At 40.7% G+C, this 15,876-nt stretch overlaps 2 protein-coding genes across 3 annotated transcripts in view; one reads left to right on the plus strand and one right to left on the minus strand.

Moving 5' to 3' along the window:
- Positions 1 to 2,205: 2,205 nt before the first annotated feature.
- wdr3 (WD repeat domain 3) lies at positions 2,206 to 15,342 on the minus strand. Its single transcript, XM_034574375.1, is given in 40 exon segments — positions 2,206 to 2,545; positions 2,624 to 2,717; positions 3,534 to 3,550; positions 3,552 to 3,663; positions 3,772 to 3,815; positions 3,924 to 3,974; positions 4,107 to 4,157; positions 4,159 to 4,200; positions 4,437 to 4,491; positions 4,493 to 4,503; positions 4,829 to 4,879; positions 4,967 to 5,101; positions 5,426 to 5,537; positions 6,023 to 6,045; positions 6,047 to 6,090; positions 6,093 to 6,123; positions 6,279 to 6,335; positions 6,526 to 6,664; positions 6,995 to 7,077; positions 7,197 to 7,298; positions 7,540 to 7,571; positions 7,574 to 7,632; positions 7,723 to 7,953; positions 8,056 to 8,166; positions 9,245 to 9,345; positions 9,917 to 10,018; positions 10,275 to 10,346; positions 10,348 to 10,380; positions 10,479 to 10,550; positions 10,552 to 10,585; positions 11,235 to 11,327; positions 11,432 to 11,550; positions 11,859 to 11,968; positions 11,971 to 12,049; positions 12,051 to 12,068; positions 12,156 to 12,191; positions 12,193 to 12,216; positions 12,218 to 12,286; positions 12,288 to 12,361; positions 15,303 to 15,342. Coding segments are annotated over 40 exon segments (2,919 nt in total). The 3' UTR covers positions 2,206 to 2,389.
- The window catches only part of gdap2 (ganglioside induced differentiation associated protein 2), a 29,151-nt gene continuing 28,573 nt past the window's right edge, over positions 15,299 to 15,876 (plus strand). Inside the window, exon 1 of one of the 2 annotated variants that reach the window (XM_034574495.1) lies at positions 15,299 to 15,561. The gene's annotated coding sequence lies outside the window, so the exon portion shown is untranslated. The remainder of the gene's footprint in view (positions 15,562 to 15,876) is intronic. The other variant, XM_034574496.1, reaches the window with a different exon arrangement.

Consider the following 15,876-nt stretch of genomic DNA (forward strand, 5'->3'; position numbering starts at 1 on the left):
CGACGCCTGGTCGCTGCCTCCCGGGAAGAAATCCTGTGTCTTGGGGGAAGTGATGTGTTTAACATGTCCCCGTTTGTTTGGACTAAACAGGATGAGATTGTATAGATTTATATCATGAGCAGTATAATGGCTGCTGTGAATACATATAAAGAACAGGATGAAGAGGGCAGCGTCTGGCAGATTTCAACTCGTGGCCCAAACTTGAATGGTGTCTCTGAAGGCAGCAGATATGTCGCCTGCAGGAAGACGTGGCCTCTGGCTCAGAGACCATCAGCGCTAAAAGTGTGGATTTCTCTGCGGAGGTGACTAACCTCCTTTACCCTGACTCTCCCTGACCTGTGTCTGTCAGGGCTGGACCGTGTCCACCTCTCCACCATTATGGACTGAGCTCTGCAGCAGGTGGTGGGAGGCCTCTAAGCCCCCGAACATGGAGCAGCACATGGGTCAGATACCAGAGGGAACGATGCTGGACCAGTTTAACGAAAGGCAAGACTCCCATCTGGTGGCTCAAAGTTAGACGACCTGCATTCAAGGTCCTGATGGGGGTTCGATTTTTCTTGGTAAATCCTCTCCTGAAATAACTGCTGCTGGTGTGTGAGTAGTGTACAGTAGTGTAGTGTTGTTTTAAGATATGTAAGAATTGTTCTGTAGACCACGTTCAAAACTTGCTCTGACTTAAATTGGAGTGAACTCTGGTGCAAACTTTATATTTTGTGTTTTGCCACCATAATCAATGTATTGAGACCTACTTTACACAAGAAACTTTATAAAGTTAGTTGAAGCATATTTATACTTTGCTAAAATGTCATTGAATATTTTTTTGTTAATTTCTTTTTGCAATTTACCATTTTACAGTAAATTGATGCTTTTGGATTAACTGACTTTGGGTAATGCGCAGTTTTTGTGTGGTTGTTTGACTTCACGACTGAGTAGCACTATCGCCTCACAGCCAAAAGGTTCCCAGTTTGATTCCTGGCTTGGTGTTTCTGTGTGTAGTTTGTATGTTCTCCCCATGTGTGTGTGTGTGTTCTCTCCGGTTACTCTGGTCCCACAGTCCACAGACATGCACAGTGGTGTTGGGTGAATGTTTTAGTCTCTGTACTTTGGCCCCGTGATACGCTAACGACCTGGGTGAACTCCGCCTCTCGCCCAATTCAGATAAACGTGTGAAACAAACATTGATTCATAGACTTAACTTGTTGCATTTTTTTTTTACCTCTTTTAAACCCAATTTGTGGTGATTAAGTTAAACTGCTGTTGGATGCTGAGACTGTGTCAGTGTTTGTTAAAGAGTGAGTGTGTATGTGTGTGAGTGTGGTTTGGCATTTTCCTGAAGAATTTTTAATTTTGGTAGGTGTGACATTTACGGCCTCAAGACTAAATCCAGCCCCGTAAAGCGCTGCTGCCGCCTCCCTCCATTTCTTTTACGGCCCAGTAAATACAGAGTTAATTTGTTTCTTGTCAAACCATGAAATTAAAACTCGAACAGTGTGCGAGAGGGTGTTTTTTTTTTTATATCCTTAAGGTTCATTTCATTATTCCACTGTGCCCCACGGTCAGGAAATAAACACAGTAGGAAAATGAAATGTCTGATGTGGGTGTGAAACTTCTCTAAAGGTCGCAGGATTAGAGGCGCGAGAACGCTCACATTCATCCGTGAGCAAACACAGAGCTGAAAACCGAGAGCCAAGTTTTTCTGCTCCCGTTATGAAATACGTTCACCACATCTACCGGCCCCGGGGCAATAAATTCAGGCAAAGTTACAGCGGCTGTAAAGTCGAACCACATCTCCCCGAGTCCAGCGGTGGACGGCTGCAGCAGCGAGGCCAACAGGCTCCCAGGGAGTTCTCCTCTGTGGGACAGTTCGGTCGCTCCCAGGTGGTCTGGGGCTCAGGCCGTCTCTGACAGGGTTCAAACCCCCCACCATGTCCAAAACATCCTCAGCCTGGTTTGGCTCCGGGCCTCAATTGCTCCCTGAGGCCTGTGGGACCGAAACCAGCTTAAATCATACCTGACCTCTGTGTGTGGTGACCATGGAGGGAGCGCCGCTGCTGCTTTAAGCCTGACTTGTATTAAAAGTTAACAGTATGACGATGTATTTTGTGTAAAGATGTGCAGCTGCAGAGGGAACGGCTGTGCACACACACCACATTTCTCTCTGCCATCGAGGATTTACTTGTTTTGAAAGCCCCCAACACACCTGAGTTACTGTGAGAAAAATTCAGACACAGGTTTATTTGGTAGATGAAGCATGTCACTGAAAAACACTGAGTAAGATCCATTCATAACATACAAAAACCAGCAGGGTAAACGTCCTGGTCCGGCCGTGGAAGCGGGGAGGAGACGGGAGCGTATGTTTATACACAAACAAAAAAATGTCCATCAGGATTCAAGCGATGGTGAGGATGGCTCTCTCCCTCCTCCTCCTCTTCTTCTTCTTCTCCTGCAGCTGCCCTGTGGCGTCGGCGAAGAACATGACGTCCTCTTTGCTCTCGATCTCCCTCTGGAGGAACTGCAGGGCGGCGCTGTTGAAGCCCATCATGTCCTGAAACACGGAAGGAAAAAGTGGTGAGGAAAGGCCAAGATGACTAATACTATTTATTTTTCTCCAGATGTTACTTACTCTAATTTCCCGAACTTTTGAGAGAGTATTCATCCGCAGCCCATCGATGACAGTCAACAACATCTGGTTGCTGGAGATCTGGCCAAAATGGATCCTGGAAAGACACAACGAGACAAACAAGTCAGATCAGTGTAAAACTGAACAATACTGGAATGTAACTAAGTGCATTTATTCATGTACTGTACTTCAGGTACTTCTTCTTTTACTTGAGTATTTCCTATTCAACTTTGCACTTACAACAGCAGTCATCTACAGTTCATGTCCTAGATTACAAATTAAAACTTAAACAAAACAAAAGAAAAGCTAATAAATTTAAATGCTTCAACAATTTATTTTAAAAAGCGTGCAACCTATAACTGAAATTATGCTGATTAATCGATTTGTCAAGTAATTAAATGGATAATATTTTTGATTTGAGATAAAGAGACACTCCAATACCATTTCCCTTCCTGATTCTGATACCTGGACTTTGCATATCTGCAAAATGTATTTTAACAGCTGTGTGCTACTAACCCTGCATGGAAGTGATAATTGCGATCATTGCTTGCTACACTTCTTCTTCGCTGCTCTGAAAACAGTACTTCCCAGTGGCAGGACAGCACAAACTGTAGTTTTAGAGCAGCGTAGATGAAGTGATTTCCAGGAAAATAATGTACTTGATACGTTGTATCAGAGTACATAGTCAGTACATAGATTGCGTACTGATGCCCAACTCAGCATTTTTCAGAACATCTTTAATTTTGATCACCATTTAACCTTTTTGTCATACAAAATAATAAACATTCAAATTCTATCAAACTTTTTTGAGTATTTGCTGCATTTTCCTTGTCGATTATTTCAATAATAATAATATTATAAATGATTAAAACAATTAACTAAGAAAAAGAGATCTCTGAAAGAAGTTACTAACTTGAGCAGGAAGAAGAGTGCAGCGGCAGACCAGCTCCACCTCCAGGCCCTTCTGGATGTAGCTGTGAAGAGCGTCAGCAGCTCGGGGACGTAAGGGAACGGTTAGCACCAGCAGAGAAACCTCCAGCTCATGATGATCACAGCACAAACACAGGAAAAAGACAAATCAGTGTCGTTATTTGCACAAAGACGTACTTTGTTACGTGTTTTGTTCTCGTCACCTTGCGCTCACGTCTTACCTGGATCGGACTTTCTTTATGACGTCTAAAATGTAGCGTGACGGCTGACTGAAAGAGGAACAAAGACAATACATTTAGGCTTACTATTAATTTTGTTGTCAGGGGAGTCAATGTTGGCAAGAAATGTATTCTCCATAAACTGTTCTACTTACTGAAACATTTCCAAAGGCCACAAGGATAGGGTTGGGCTTCGGTGGAGGAAGCTGCGAAACAAGATTAGCTGTTCGTCAAAAACTATTTGATGAACCATACATCGAAAAATCATAAAAATGCAAAAACACAGCAAACAACTGTGCAGCTATAGAGCACAGAATATTGGATGATGAAGTCTCTACCTCTTTGCCTGCATGTATGCAAGCATATTTATGCTCTTCCTTCTTCCTTTTTTTCGTCTCTGTAAAGCTCCAGAGCCTCCATTATTCGCTCCGCCTGCAAGGAGATCCCACGAAAACAACATCAATAAAAAAAACATGTAAAGTCGCTCGTTTGTGGCTTTTTAAAATCTAGAGGATTTAACAAAAAATCTTAAACCCCATCAACTAGAGCCTAAACTAAGCAACAACCTTGTAACTTAACATCGTTCACTTCAAACTGATGCCTAAAGCAAGTAGCCAAATAGGAGAGAGAAAGGTGTGTTCTTGCTAGAAGAGGTGAAGTCAACTCACAGCTTTCACTGTCTCAACAGTTTTCTTCGCAGCCGGTGCTACTTCTCCTTGAGGTCTCTCCAGGTACCTGCAGAGGAAAACACATTAATGCCTCAGTCTACATCCATCTAATACAACGGCAGAATAACTGATCTCCCCTAAGGAGGTCATGTTTTTCACCTCTGTCCGTTTGTGTATTTGTTAGTTTGTTTGCAATCAAAAATTGGATAAGACGAGGATCAAGAAAGAAACCAATTACATTTTTGGGGCAGATCCAGGGAATAATTCATCGATCTAGATTTTTTTAAAGTAAATATTTTGCCTGGTTTCAGTTAAAGGAGATCATTTTGACCCCATCCTCATCAAAATCTCTATCACACAGAAATAAGTAAAGCTTGAAGTTAAAAACTCACCACAGGCACATCTCCTTTGGCCATGCTCTCATCAAACTCTGCTTCTCGTTCCTGTAAATACAAAAATTGTTTAATTCAGAGATAATAAGTGTGTGTGTGTCTGAATATATGTAAAACCTGTCAATCGCTCTTCCTCACCATCTCCCGCTCCTCTTCCAGGATGATGGGCTCTCTGGTTCTTTCCCAACAGACGCAGGGACTGTCGTGGGATGACGACACAATATGGTCGCCGCTGGGGCTGATGGTCAGACACCAGACCTCCCGATGGTGGCCCTGTACGGCAGAGAGAAGAGAAAGAAAATATGAGACTCAAATGTCAAACTAAGCCTGGAGAGAGGAGATAGAGAGAGCTGGTGATCTTAGTAAGTGGTCATCTGGTTGTAGAGTTTATTTCCCATCTACTTTGCTTTATGATTGCATGAACAGCTGGCACATCATGTCTGCATGCACCGAGTGGGAAAATGTGATTGGTTATTGTCGTCATCCTAACGACCAAATTAAGTTATGTCGGTTTTGCATTTCTGCATTTCAGGTCAGAGGGACCTTTGGGCAAAACCACTCGACTCTAAATATAAAGAACATGGAGAAAAGCGTCACCTCTAGTGTCTGGATGTGCTCAAACTTATCGGCGTCCCACTGTTTGATCTTCTTGTCTTTTCCTGCTGTGAAGAACAGATGAGTCTTCGGGACAAACTGGAGGAACATGACGCTGTGGAGAACAAAGAAGAGTGAGGGAAGAGGATCAAGACAAACAATTCAAAAGCAAGAAAGGAAGGAAACAACTCAAAATGGAGACAATCAACTCAAAAAAATGCAGAAAATAAAGAATCAAAAGATCACAAAGGCTCGCGGTCATCACGAAAGAAGCCGAAATAAAAATAAACTAAAAGCTTAAAATGACCCAAAAAGATAATCAAATAAAGGCAAAGTGAAGAAAAAGAAAAAAACGGTGAAGACAGAAAGTGAGATGATCCATGAGATGAGCGGAGAGATGAAAGAGCAGCTGGTGTGAAGTCACAGGGCGACGTGAGTAAACAGCACATGGATCAGAGTCTCTGACCACAACAGATGAAGTAAGAGCTGGAGACGCAACAGTCCACAAACTGATTTCATTACCAGACGTTGAGTAAAAAAAAGAAACTGCTCCAGTGAAGCTACGACTGTTTGATTTGTGTCTCTGTCGTTGGGCATTACCTGTCGTCATGAGCAAACATGGTAGCGGTGACAGTCGCCAAAGTCCAGACCCCAGATCTTCACGTTCTGTCGGCGGATCCAGTGGCGATGAGCGTGTTGTCCTGGTTAAGGTAAACACAGGGTCAGAGCCGGGGGCCAATGGGGGACTGTTGCACTAGTCCCCGATGATTTCTCAATTTAATGCAAATGATCATATGTCAAAACAAAAGACATATTGTCACGCTTAAATCCAGTTTTGCCACTTGTGGTTACTCACATGTGAGATGTCCAGACAGAGAACAGGCAGCTTGTGTCCGTAAAGTGACAAGAAGAACTAAAGTGGGGAGAAGAAGAAGACGTGTTTGGTTATAAAACAGTTATACCCTAAATATATTTGATCAAATACAGTCAGTCCACATGTTTTGTGTGTGTGTGTGTTGTGTGTGTGTGTGTGTGTGTGTGTGTGTGTGTGTGTGTGTGTGTGTGTGTGTGTGTGTGTGTGTGTGTGTGTGTGTGTGATTTACCTTCAGTGTGTCTGTGTAGAAGACCTTGACTGTGCAGTCTAACAAAGAGACGGCCAGCAGGCGGTGATTAGGAGAAAACTTTACACATAGAACGTCCTCCTCCAGCTGCAACGTGCGAGTGTGTTTCACCGTTAGCCTCCTACAGAGCGCACACACACAACATTTATCATACAGAACAATTTAGTACAGAGAATATGCCGTTTATTGCAGCATATTTCACCCGGTGTGAGTTAAATCAGAACAAAGAAATCACCTACAATGAAGCTTTGATGATGTCGGAAATGACATTAGCTTTATAAATTTTCATTTCATTTATAAAAGCGGGGAAGAACTTTTTTGTGTCAAGATATAATTATTTACCATGAAAACAACAGAAAAATTCAAGGTCTAGTTCCAGGAGGCCGTCTTTTTTAACTGAATGCTTTGTTTGACATGCGATTCCCGATCATGGAATAAGGGGGTGACTTACTTCTGTTCACTCCCCTGGTCCTTGATCAGCTCAAATTCCCAAAACTTCACTGTCTTGTCTGCACTTCCTGTCACGATCCCCCTCTGTGGGGTTGAACACGCAAAATAAAATCAGCTCAGGAGAGTCATTTAATATAGTTAAAAGAAAGTTTTAAAACCTGGTGCAGACATATTCGTAGATGATGTGTGACTGCAGACTTTACCTGGTCTGGGGCCAGGCACAGGGACCACAGGGCTGCACCATGAGCATCTACAGTCTCCAGGAGGCTTCCTGAGGACAACTCAAAGATCTGCAGCTTTCCACTCTGACAGGAGAAAGATTTTTAAGGTTTTTGAAAAAGGGAAAAGGACATGGCACTCTGACTCTCTGTCTATTGCAAGTTACCCCTGACTAATGAAAAGACCAAGTACAACTATTTTGAACCATGTACCTGGTAAAACAGTAGTTAAACTTTGTCTACAAAAAAGACCATTGTTCGGCCTCACAACCTGCTAAACTTCTATCAAGGTCTTAGTATCTGACCGAGTGGGTTTGTGTCTGAATACCTTGGTTCCCAGGATGATCTGTCGGTCTCCAGCACAAAGAGGGAGCAGAGAGCATATTCACAGGACATGGTGCGAATCACCTGCAGAGTGGATCTATGGCAGGAGATGGGACGTACAGTTAGAGGATCACTTACTAACTGCAACATGAAGAAAAACATTCTTCTGAGAGCGAGGCAGTTTCACCTGTTCCACACTTTGACTGTGTCTCCAGAGGCGGAGAGGATGGCCAGGTTGTCGGAGCTGAAGGCCAGGGTGCGGACATCGGTGCGGTGGCCGCCGAGCGTGAGGCGAGACGTCTTATTGGGTTCGGGGGTTTTGTCTAATGTTTTCAGGCTGTAGGTCTCAATGGTGTTGTTCTGCAGGAGGAGCGCCACCTTCAGCTCCCCGCCTGTACACGACAAGCAGTCCACCCATCTGAGAGGGGAGGGGGGGGACGTGTGTGGAGAAGTCTATCTTTGTGATTTTCCTTGACTATCAGGGGTCTCAGCTCTCTAACCTCTTAGACTCCAAACTTACCTGATCTTGGAAGATGCTTTGATGTTCGTTAGCCGGACGATCTCGTCTTTCAGCATCTTCTCCACCACCGGCTCTGCTGCCGCCTCCTCCTCTCCTGCTTCTTCCTGAGCTCTGCAGCAGGGAATCAATCAAATTCAATCAAATTTAATTTGTATAGCCCATATTCACAAATCACAATTTGTCTCATAGGGAAGCCACACGACAAACATCAGCATGATTAAAACCACCATCACTGAGTGAAGATGACAGAGCAGCAGCGGCAATAATAGATAAAAAAAACTTAAAATACTAGTTGAAGGGGAAACAGTACTAGCAGTTGGAAGTAGTGTGTTGGTAGCACGTACAAAACAACGAAAATGTATACAGAGGGGGAAGCAAGAAGAAGAATCATAGCATCAGAGGTGGGGGCAGTAACATGGTGACAAGAAATACAAGTACAGGACTGTAGAGATCTACAAATCCACCAAAATCAAGAAACTGCTGTATATTCACTAGAGAGCACTTAGAACTCCAGTTCAGTTCATCAGGATGTTCACAATAAACAGTAGAGTCCGACCCATATGGGCCTTTGGGGCAGATGCAGATATCGATATTTGGGAGTGAAAAAATTACAGATATTTTTATCAATTTACTTGTACTGATTTTTACAGTTTAAACTTAAGCTTTATTATAAATAACTATAAATAAATGCTGGTAATGAAATGTCTGTGAAAGGCTCATATTTTTATCTGCCAAACCGATAAATCTGTTGTTCTCTAATAACAGCTCTGAGTTAATATCTACTCTACACCCTGTATTTATATCATAGTAAGATTACCATTGATAATCAGAGCCCGACTGAAACAACCAAAAACTGCTTTGAAATTACGTAGTTTGCCCACAAAAAATTGTAGTGTAGTTTATTATTACTATTATAATGACTGTTTTCTTTATATTTACAGTTATTTATGATAGAGTTTATGGTTAAAGTGTAAAATATCAAGCCTCAATTACATTTCTTTGTCAAATTGGTTTGATAACAACATCTTAAGAAAAATAAATATATATATACATTGGCTGGTATAGATATTTTTTTACTCCATCATATCGGTGTTGACCCCTAAAATCAGGCTCCAGTAATAACAGAGACTGTGAGGATGTAAATCTTTCACAGGAACTAAACATAAATCATGATATTTCCTGTTCTTACTTGGACGCCTTCTTCTTTGCTTTCTTCAGCTTCTTTGTCATTTTCTTCTGAACTTCCTCATTTGTCAGAACTGTGAAAAGCTCCAGGACTGAATCGTTGCCCTGGTGGAAAGAGAGGAGGAGACATGTGCAGCATCAACATCTTTTCTATAGAATATCAATGTAAACAATGTTTTTTATTTGAAGTCACACCGTCTCACTCCGAACATATAAAAACACAGATGTAAAAATCTCTCTCGTTATTCATCAGCTCAGCTTCATAAATAAACTTTTGCCTCGTTCCAACTGATATTAATTGGAAACACAGCCAAACAGCTGACGGGCAGCTGGACGCAGACAAGCACGTTCACTGAGCCAGAGTCTGCATGGAAGTAAAACAGGCCTCCTGATCCAGAAAACACAAACAACGACAAACAAAACTAACAAGGAAACAAACAACGCTCGTGGCATCGCAAAAGAAAATAAATGTTCTTGACATGTGTCGCAACACAAACTGTGTTGCGAACACATGTCAAGAACTGTAAAAGTGTTCTGTTTGCCTCAGACGGCACCAAACTGTTTTAACCTTAAGCCTGATTTATGTTTTCAGGAACAATGAAATCCTGCATCTTGTGTCCAGACATTTTACAACCTTTTTTTTGAGAGAAGTCTGGAAAAACCGCTCGACACTCACATGGCAGGCGATGACTCTGGCCCTCGCGTCCGATGTCAGCGAGACGACTCTGTCTCGAGCTTCCCTCAGGATGGAACCTGCTTTCTGACAACTCAAGATCCGCTGAGCGACAAAGAGGGAGACACAAGACACAGTTTAAAGTCAAGTTTGGAATGAAGCACAACAATGTCACGGTTAAAAATATATAGTTAAATATGAACATTGTAGTGGATGTGATTCAGTTTCTCCTTAAGTGAGTGCTCATGAAGCAGAGATGCAATCTTTATCCATCTGAGACATAAATAATAAAAGATAAAGCTGTGTTGAAAACATTATATGCACTTTATTACAGTATTTGCTATCACTTATTCTCTCATACCTCTTCAAGGCTTTCGTCCACTCCTTCCTCATTGTCTTCATCATCATCATTCTCCTCCAGCAGAGTTTTTCCCCTTCTTCACTTTGGGCTCACCTTCAGCTTTTGCCTGAGACAGAGACGGAGCCTTAACAACAACTGATGCAGGATCATCAATATGACATTTAATCATGAACAAAAATGATAAATAAATGTTTGTGTCCTCACCTCCTCTAGGTAGTTGATGTCCCAGGCTCGGAGCTCGCTGTCTGCAGAGCCTGTTAACAGCCTGTTCTCCCCCGTTCAGCAGCACCATGCCCCACACCTGACACACACTTATATTATTTAACATAATATATAAACGTTCTACATGTCATTGTCCAAGAGTTTTTCACTCACTAATATCGATATTGTTATCGGCCCCAAAAATCCACATCAGTGAGGCTCTACTCCTGAAGACTAAAGAAAGACCTTCACTCAACGTGTTGGTGCAGATGTAAATGAAATCTTCTATTCCCATAGTAAACGTTAAAGCAGTGAATATGCAGAATAATACATCATGTTCAAGATAAATAAAAAAACAGGTCCCCACTGGCCGGGATTAAAAAATTCCGCTACAAGCTCTCATCTGATTTTTTGAGATAGAGTAATGTTTGTTTCTCAAAGAGAAGTCTAATCCATTCAAGTAAATGACTCTGTTCTGTTTCCCTTTGTCAAAATGACACGATCAAACTCCCTTTTCAGAGAAATATCAGGAGACTACGTTCACTGCTGCAGAAACCAGAGGAACTGAAAAGACGATCAAAGACTGTGACCAAGTGTTTTCATAACCTGGATCTTTTTCTTTAAAATGGAAACTTAACCCTGACCTAACCAAGCCTAATATGATGTAGCCAGTTAAATCAATCCAATTGAATAGCTTCTTTTGCTACGTACTTTATGTCCCATTGCCTAAGTTACAGAGTGAGAAGCTGCTCACCTCACTGCGGTGGCCCCACCATGGTCTTGAAGCAGTGCTGCGTGTCCAGGTCCCACCACTTCACAAAGCTGTCCTGGAGCTGTAACCACCAACATATTCTTCAAAATAACACCATGTTTTTTTGTATTTTGTTTGTTTTTAGGATCTGAGGTTATAAATAAATTTGTCGATGAGTCGAGGCACCGGAGGAAAGATGAGTTACCTGGTGACCAGGAGGTTCTTGTCTCTGAGAAACAAAGCCTGTGTGATGACGTCTTTATGACCTCTCAGTCTGTACAGACCACACTCATTGATGATGTCCCACACGATCACATCTGTGTCCTGAAGGAGGAGGAAGAACAGGTCATAAATAAATAAATACTCAACACATACTGTAACAAATAGACAAACCAATAGTACCGAACCCTTGTTGGAATCTGGTTTATTTGAAATTGAACAGGTCAAAGAGGATTTGCTCAGATCTTTGAGAGAAAACAAGGAGCATGAAACCTAATTTATCTTCTGCTGATTTTAACACCTTTGCATCTCAGGTGAAACTCAAAAGTTGCCTTCTCCTCAACACTTGATCCCTGTGTATGATTGTAAAAATATTCCCACACAAACCAGAACAAAAATTCTGCCTGACGTACCTTGGACCCAGTGACAAGCCGTGCTCCCAGTCCGTCATAGTGTATAATGCTGACAGCTGACTTGTGACCATTGAAAGAGACGTTGCTCTCGACGTTCAGGAGGCTGAAGATCGCACAGCGCCATCCTCGTAACCCACGGCGATGTGGACGCCATCAGGTGAAGGGCAGAGGAAGGTCACCTCGTGTTTTCTGGCCCTTCAGGATCAGGATCTGACAAACAAGAGACGAAAAAACATAAGATACTGAATAAAACCTGGAGACAATCCGAGTCAGGAGAACTTAGGCCTGTCTTCTCACCTTCTCTCCTTTTCGGACGTCCCAGATGAAGACGTTGCTCACAAGCAGCCACGGCAACGTTGGCGGCCCCTCTCTCCTCCTCGGAGGTTCACATATGCAATGTTGGCCTTCTGGCTACGACTTACTCCAAAACACCGCGCTGGTGACGTAGCGCAGGTACTGTTTGGTCAACCCATGACCAACAGCCTTGAGGTGATTTCTTCTCCCTGTTTCAAAGAGAACATTGGTAATTATGGCACTGAAATACACAGTGTTACACTTTGAATGGTCAAAACTAAACATCAACGTATCACTTTCTCCTCCAGCAGGAACATATGGAGAAAAAAAAAACTAAAGATGGTCACAAATGTGTATTACATAATCTCCAAGTGAAAAATAACATGTTCAAATCCACACACAAATATCAAGAACATGTACAACAGATTAAAAAATACACACACAGCTAGATGTAGTAATGTTTGCTTTCAAAATAGTTTCCTGTGTCTCCATATGTCTAAAAGATTTGTAACATTTCTTTGTACTTATTTAAAGATCAGTCAATGCATGTGCACGGATCACCTGATCAGCTTACACATCCAGTGCACTTATGATAAACTCGTAGATCAGGTAATACACATTCTGAGAAGTTTGAGCCAATTTTCTATTCATAGGAACTTAATTCTACAATAATTAATGTTTCATCTCTCTATAAAATCCTCATTGTCCACACCGGCATAATTAACATTATACTAAAACAAATATATGAAATGTTACTTTTCTGAATATTAAATTACAATAACACAATGACATCATCTGAACTTTGTTGTTTAAACATCTGGAAAGTTCACTACGTGGCCAGAAATATGTGGACACCTCTCCATTATCTTAACATGTAATTATTAAGCAGTAAATCCATGCGTTTTAAATCCCAGATACAAGTGAGGGTTTATATTATATATTTAAATATGGTCATAATACGCACATAATGATTTATACTGTTTATAGTGATTTGGACTGTTTTTTAATCCGCAGTTGTGTCATTTTAACATTAAAACAGATGTAAGTGTTGAGTTTCTATAGATAAAATGTGTCGATTAAGTTTTTTAATAATCGATAATTCTCCTCCAGACGTAGTTTTAGGTGAATTTCTAGAAGAGCAGAGCTCAATAGTCTTTTAGTCAGAGGAGCACTCGTTTTGTGACAAATCACTTGCCCGCGTGATCGGAGTTTAGAGCTTGAGACCATTGAATAAACTCAATACGCGACAAACCCCGCCCGCCTGGTTAACAATGTGCAGCAAATCGAGTAAACACAGGTTGTCCCTGAAACCCACGTGTTGAAGTTATTGGTTTTAAATCTTGTCAATTACATCAGATATGACGCAGATTTGATTCTTCAAGTGTTGTAAACAAACTCCTGATTTGTGTCTTAAACGCAGCGTGTTGTGTTGGGATCAGATTCTTCTCTTACCTCTGAAAGCTGCTGCAGCGAACTGTAACCCGTTAGCTGTTAGCCGTTAGCGCGCCTGTGCTGTACTTCCTGCACTGCGCATTCAGACCCAACTAAACGATCATAAAAAGAAAGAGAAAAGGAAATAAAACAGAATGAAATTATAGCATACAAAGTGAAATAAACTACGTTAAAAACATAAATGAAATAAAAAATTGAATTATATTACAACAAAATGAAATTAAATACGATGAATGAAAATTTACAACTAAATAAAATATGATGGGATGAAGTAATTCAAAAGAAATTAAAAGAAACTGATGGAAAAAAAGATATACATTTCAATAAAATTAAATACATTAAAACAAAAAATATAATAAAGTAGTGGAAGAAAACTGTTTTTAATGTTTCACCATAGGCTCTGGGTAATAATGATGGCATGTCTTAGACAATAAGTTTTCAATTTAGATTAATTCGTTTCCATCCCCTTGACGATAGTTATAAATGAGCTGGTTACTCAATAATTATTATTATAATAAGTTATAATAATCTAATGATAAAATGTGTATTACTCACAGAGTTCTCACATTGTTTTCAGTTCATACTTACAAACTCTCACTTGAGGAGCATTACTAATACCTGAGTTTTACTTGTCATGGAGTTTTTTCGCAGTGGGCTATTTGTTATTTTACTCTATTTAACTATACATATTTACTGTAAAACACCTGAGTACTCTTACATCCCAGACTGGGTGCTTTTCATCGATGGTTCTGTTTCTGTTGTTTTTGTCTGTGACCAGAGGAAGACGCACAAACACGTGATAAACAGATGATTGGATTTTCTTCATCTTCATCATGATTTCCCACAGTTTCATGATTATTATTATTAATATTATAGAATGATAGTTTAGACAGAAAAAAGGTCTCTAAACTAAAGCTGAGCGGAAATGTTGTTCTCTCATCAGTCAGCTGATTAGGAAGTGATGGGATACGTCAAGCTAAATACAAACAGCAGGGATACTACCAGTTCGTAGATAAAAAATAAAAGCCTGTTTAGGTTTACAATTGGGAAATGACTTCACAACCATCACAGTGGAGAAAGAACAGGGCAAAAAGGCCTAATAATTAACTTTTTTAAATTTGCAATAACAGCACAGGTTTGATAAGAGGCATATAGATCTCACCATAGACAACATGACACAAAACAAATCATCGAGAATTGATTTTTTTTTTATGTTTGACCTCGTTCGTTTGCACAAATATACAACAAACGGCTCTCAAAAATCTATTTGGATCATCTACACCCTGTGCAAGTACGACATTTCTACTTTAAACTCTTGAATTATAATGTACATGAAAAAAAGTCCAGAAAACCAAATAACTATTTTTTGTTGCAAATTAGCAACAGCAAATTAAAGTTTTTTTCTTCAAAGGAATCATATGCATATAGTTTATCCTGTGAGTAAAATAAATAAATAGCACATAATCCATTCGAAATAGGATGTGCAACACACGTGCAAAGTTTTTAAACACAAGAGGGAACACAACTATAAAAAGAGCTGATTAAATATTGTTCTATAAAAGAAATAATGTAGTTTATGGGTTTTCAAGACCCTCTGCCAGTGCATAACATTTTTTAAAATAAGCTTGAAAAATCGAGCTTTTGAGGTTTGCTTGTGGTTTTATTTTGAAATCCAGAACCGGACGTTGTTAACTGCACTTCCTGGTTTCTTGACGTAGTAGCGGTTAACACCTAGCATGTCGGCTAATTGTGTAAACCTGCTCATTGGGCACCTTTTAAAGTCTTAAGTGTGATTTTGCGGTGTCTTCGCTCGTTAGTATGAAAACACCGAGGAACGACAACACTTCCTGAGGCCACACACGTCGTGTCGACATTTCTCGATCATATTTTGTACATGTTTTATTGTCGTGGACATCACCTGAGTCTGGAGGAAACAGAACAACTGGCCAGTGAGGAGGTAACTGCTGAATCTGTGGTTTACACACACACACACACCGGCTGGTTTACTGGTTTAAAAACACTGTTTATTAACATATACAGCAGGTTACAGTCCTTTGAACTGTCATGAACATGTGTAGGAAGATACATGAGTTCATCTGTGAGGTGGAAATGTGTGTTTGACAGCAGCTGGGAGGTTTCTTACACCAGTTATGCCTCTGACTTTATTACTGCGGTTAATCCCTCGATATTTTTAATGACATTTAGCTGTTTTGGAGACTTGTAGCATCCACACAATTATAAATAAATCATTATTTATTCTTGGTTATCATTT

This window comes from Hippoglossus hippoglossus, chromosome 21 (genome assembly GCF_009819705.1).
Source record: "Hippoglossus hippoglossus isolate fHipHip1 chromosome 21, fHipHip1.pri, whole genome shotgun sequence".
NCBI classification, from domain to species: Eukaryota; Metazoa; Chordata; class Actinopteri; order Pleuronectiformes; family Pleuronectidae; genus Hippoglossus; species Hippoglossus hippoglossus.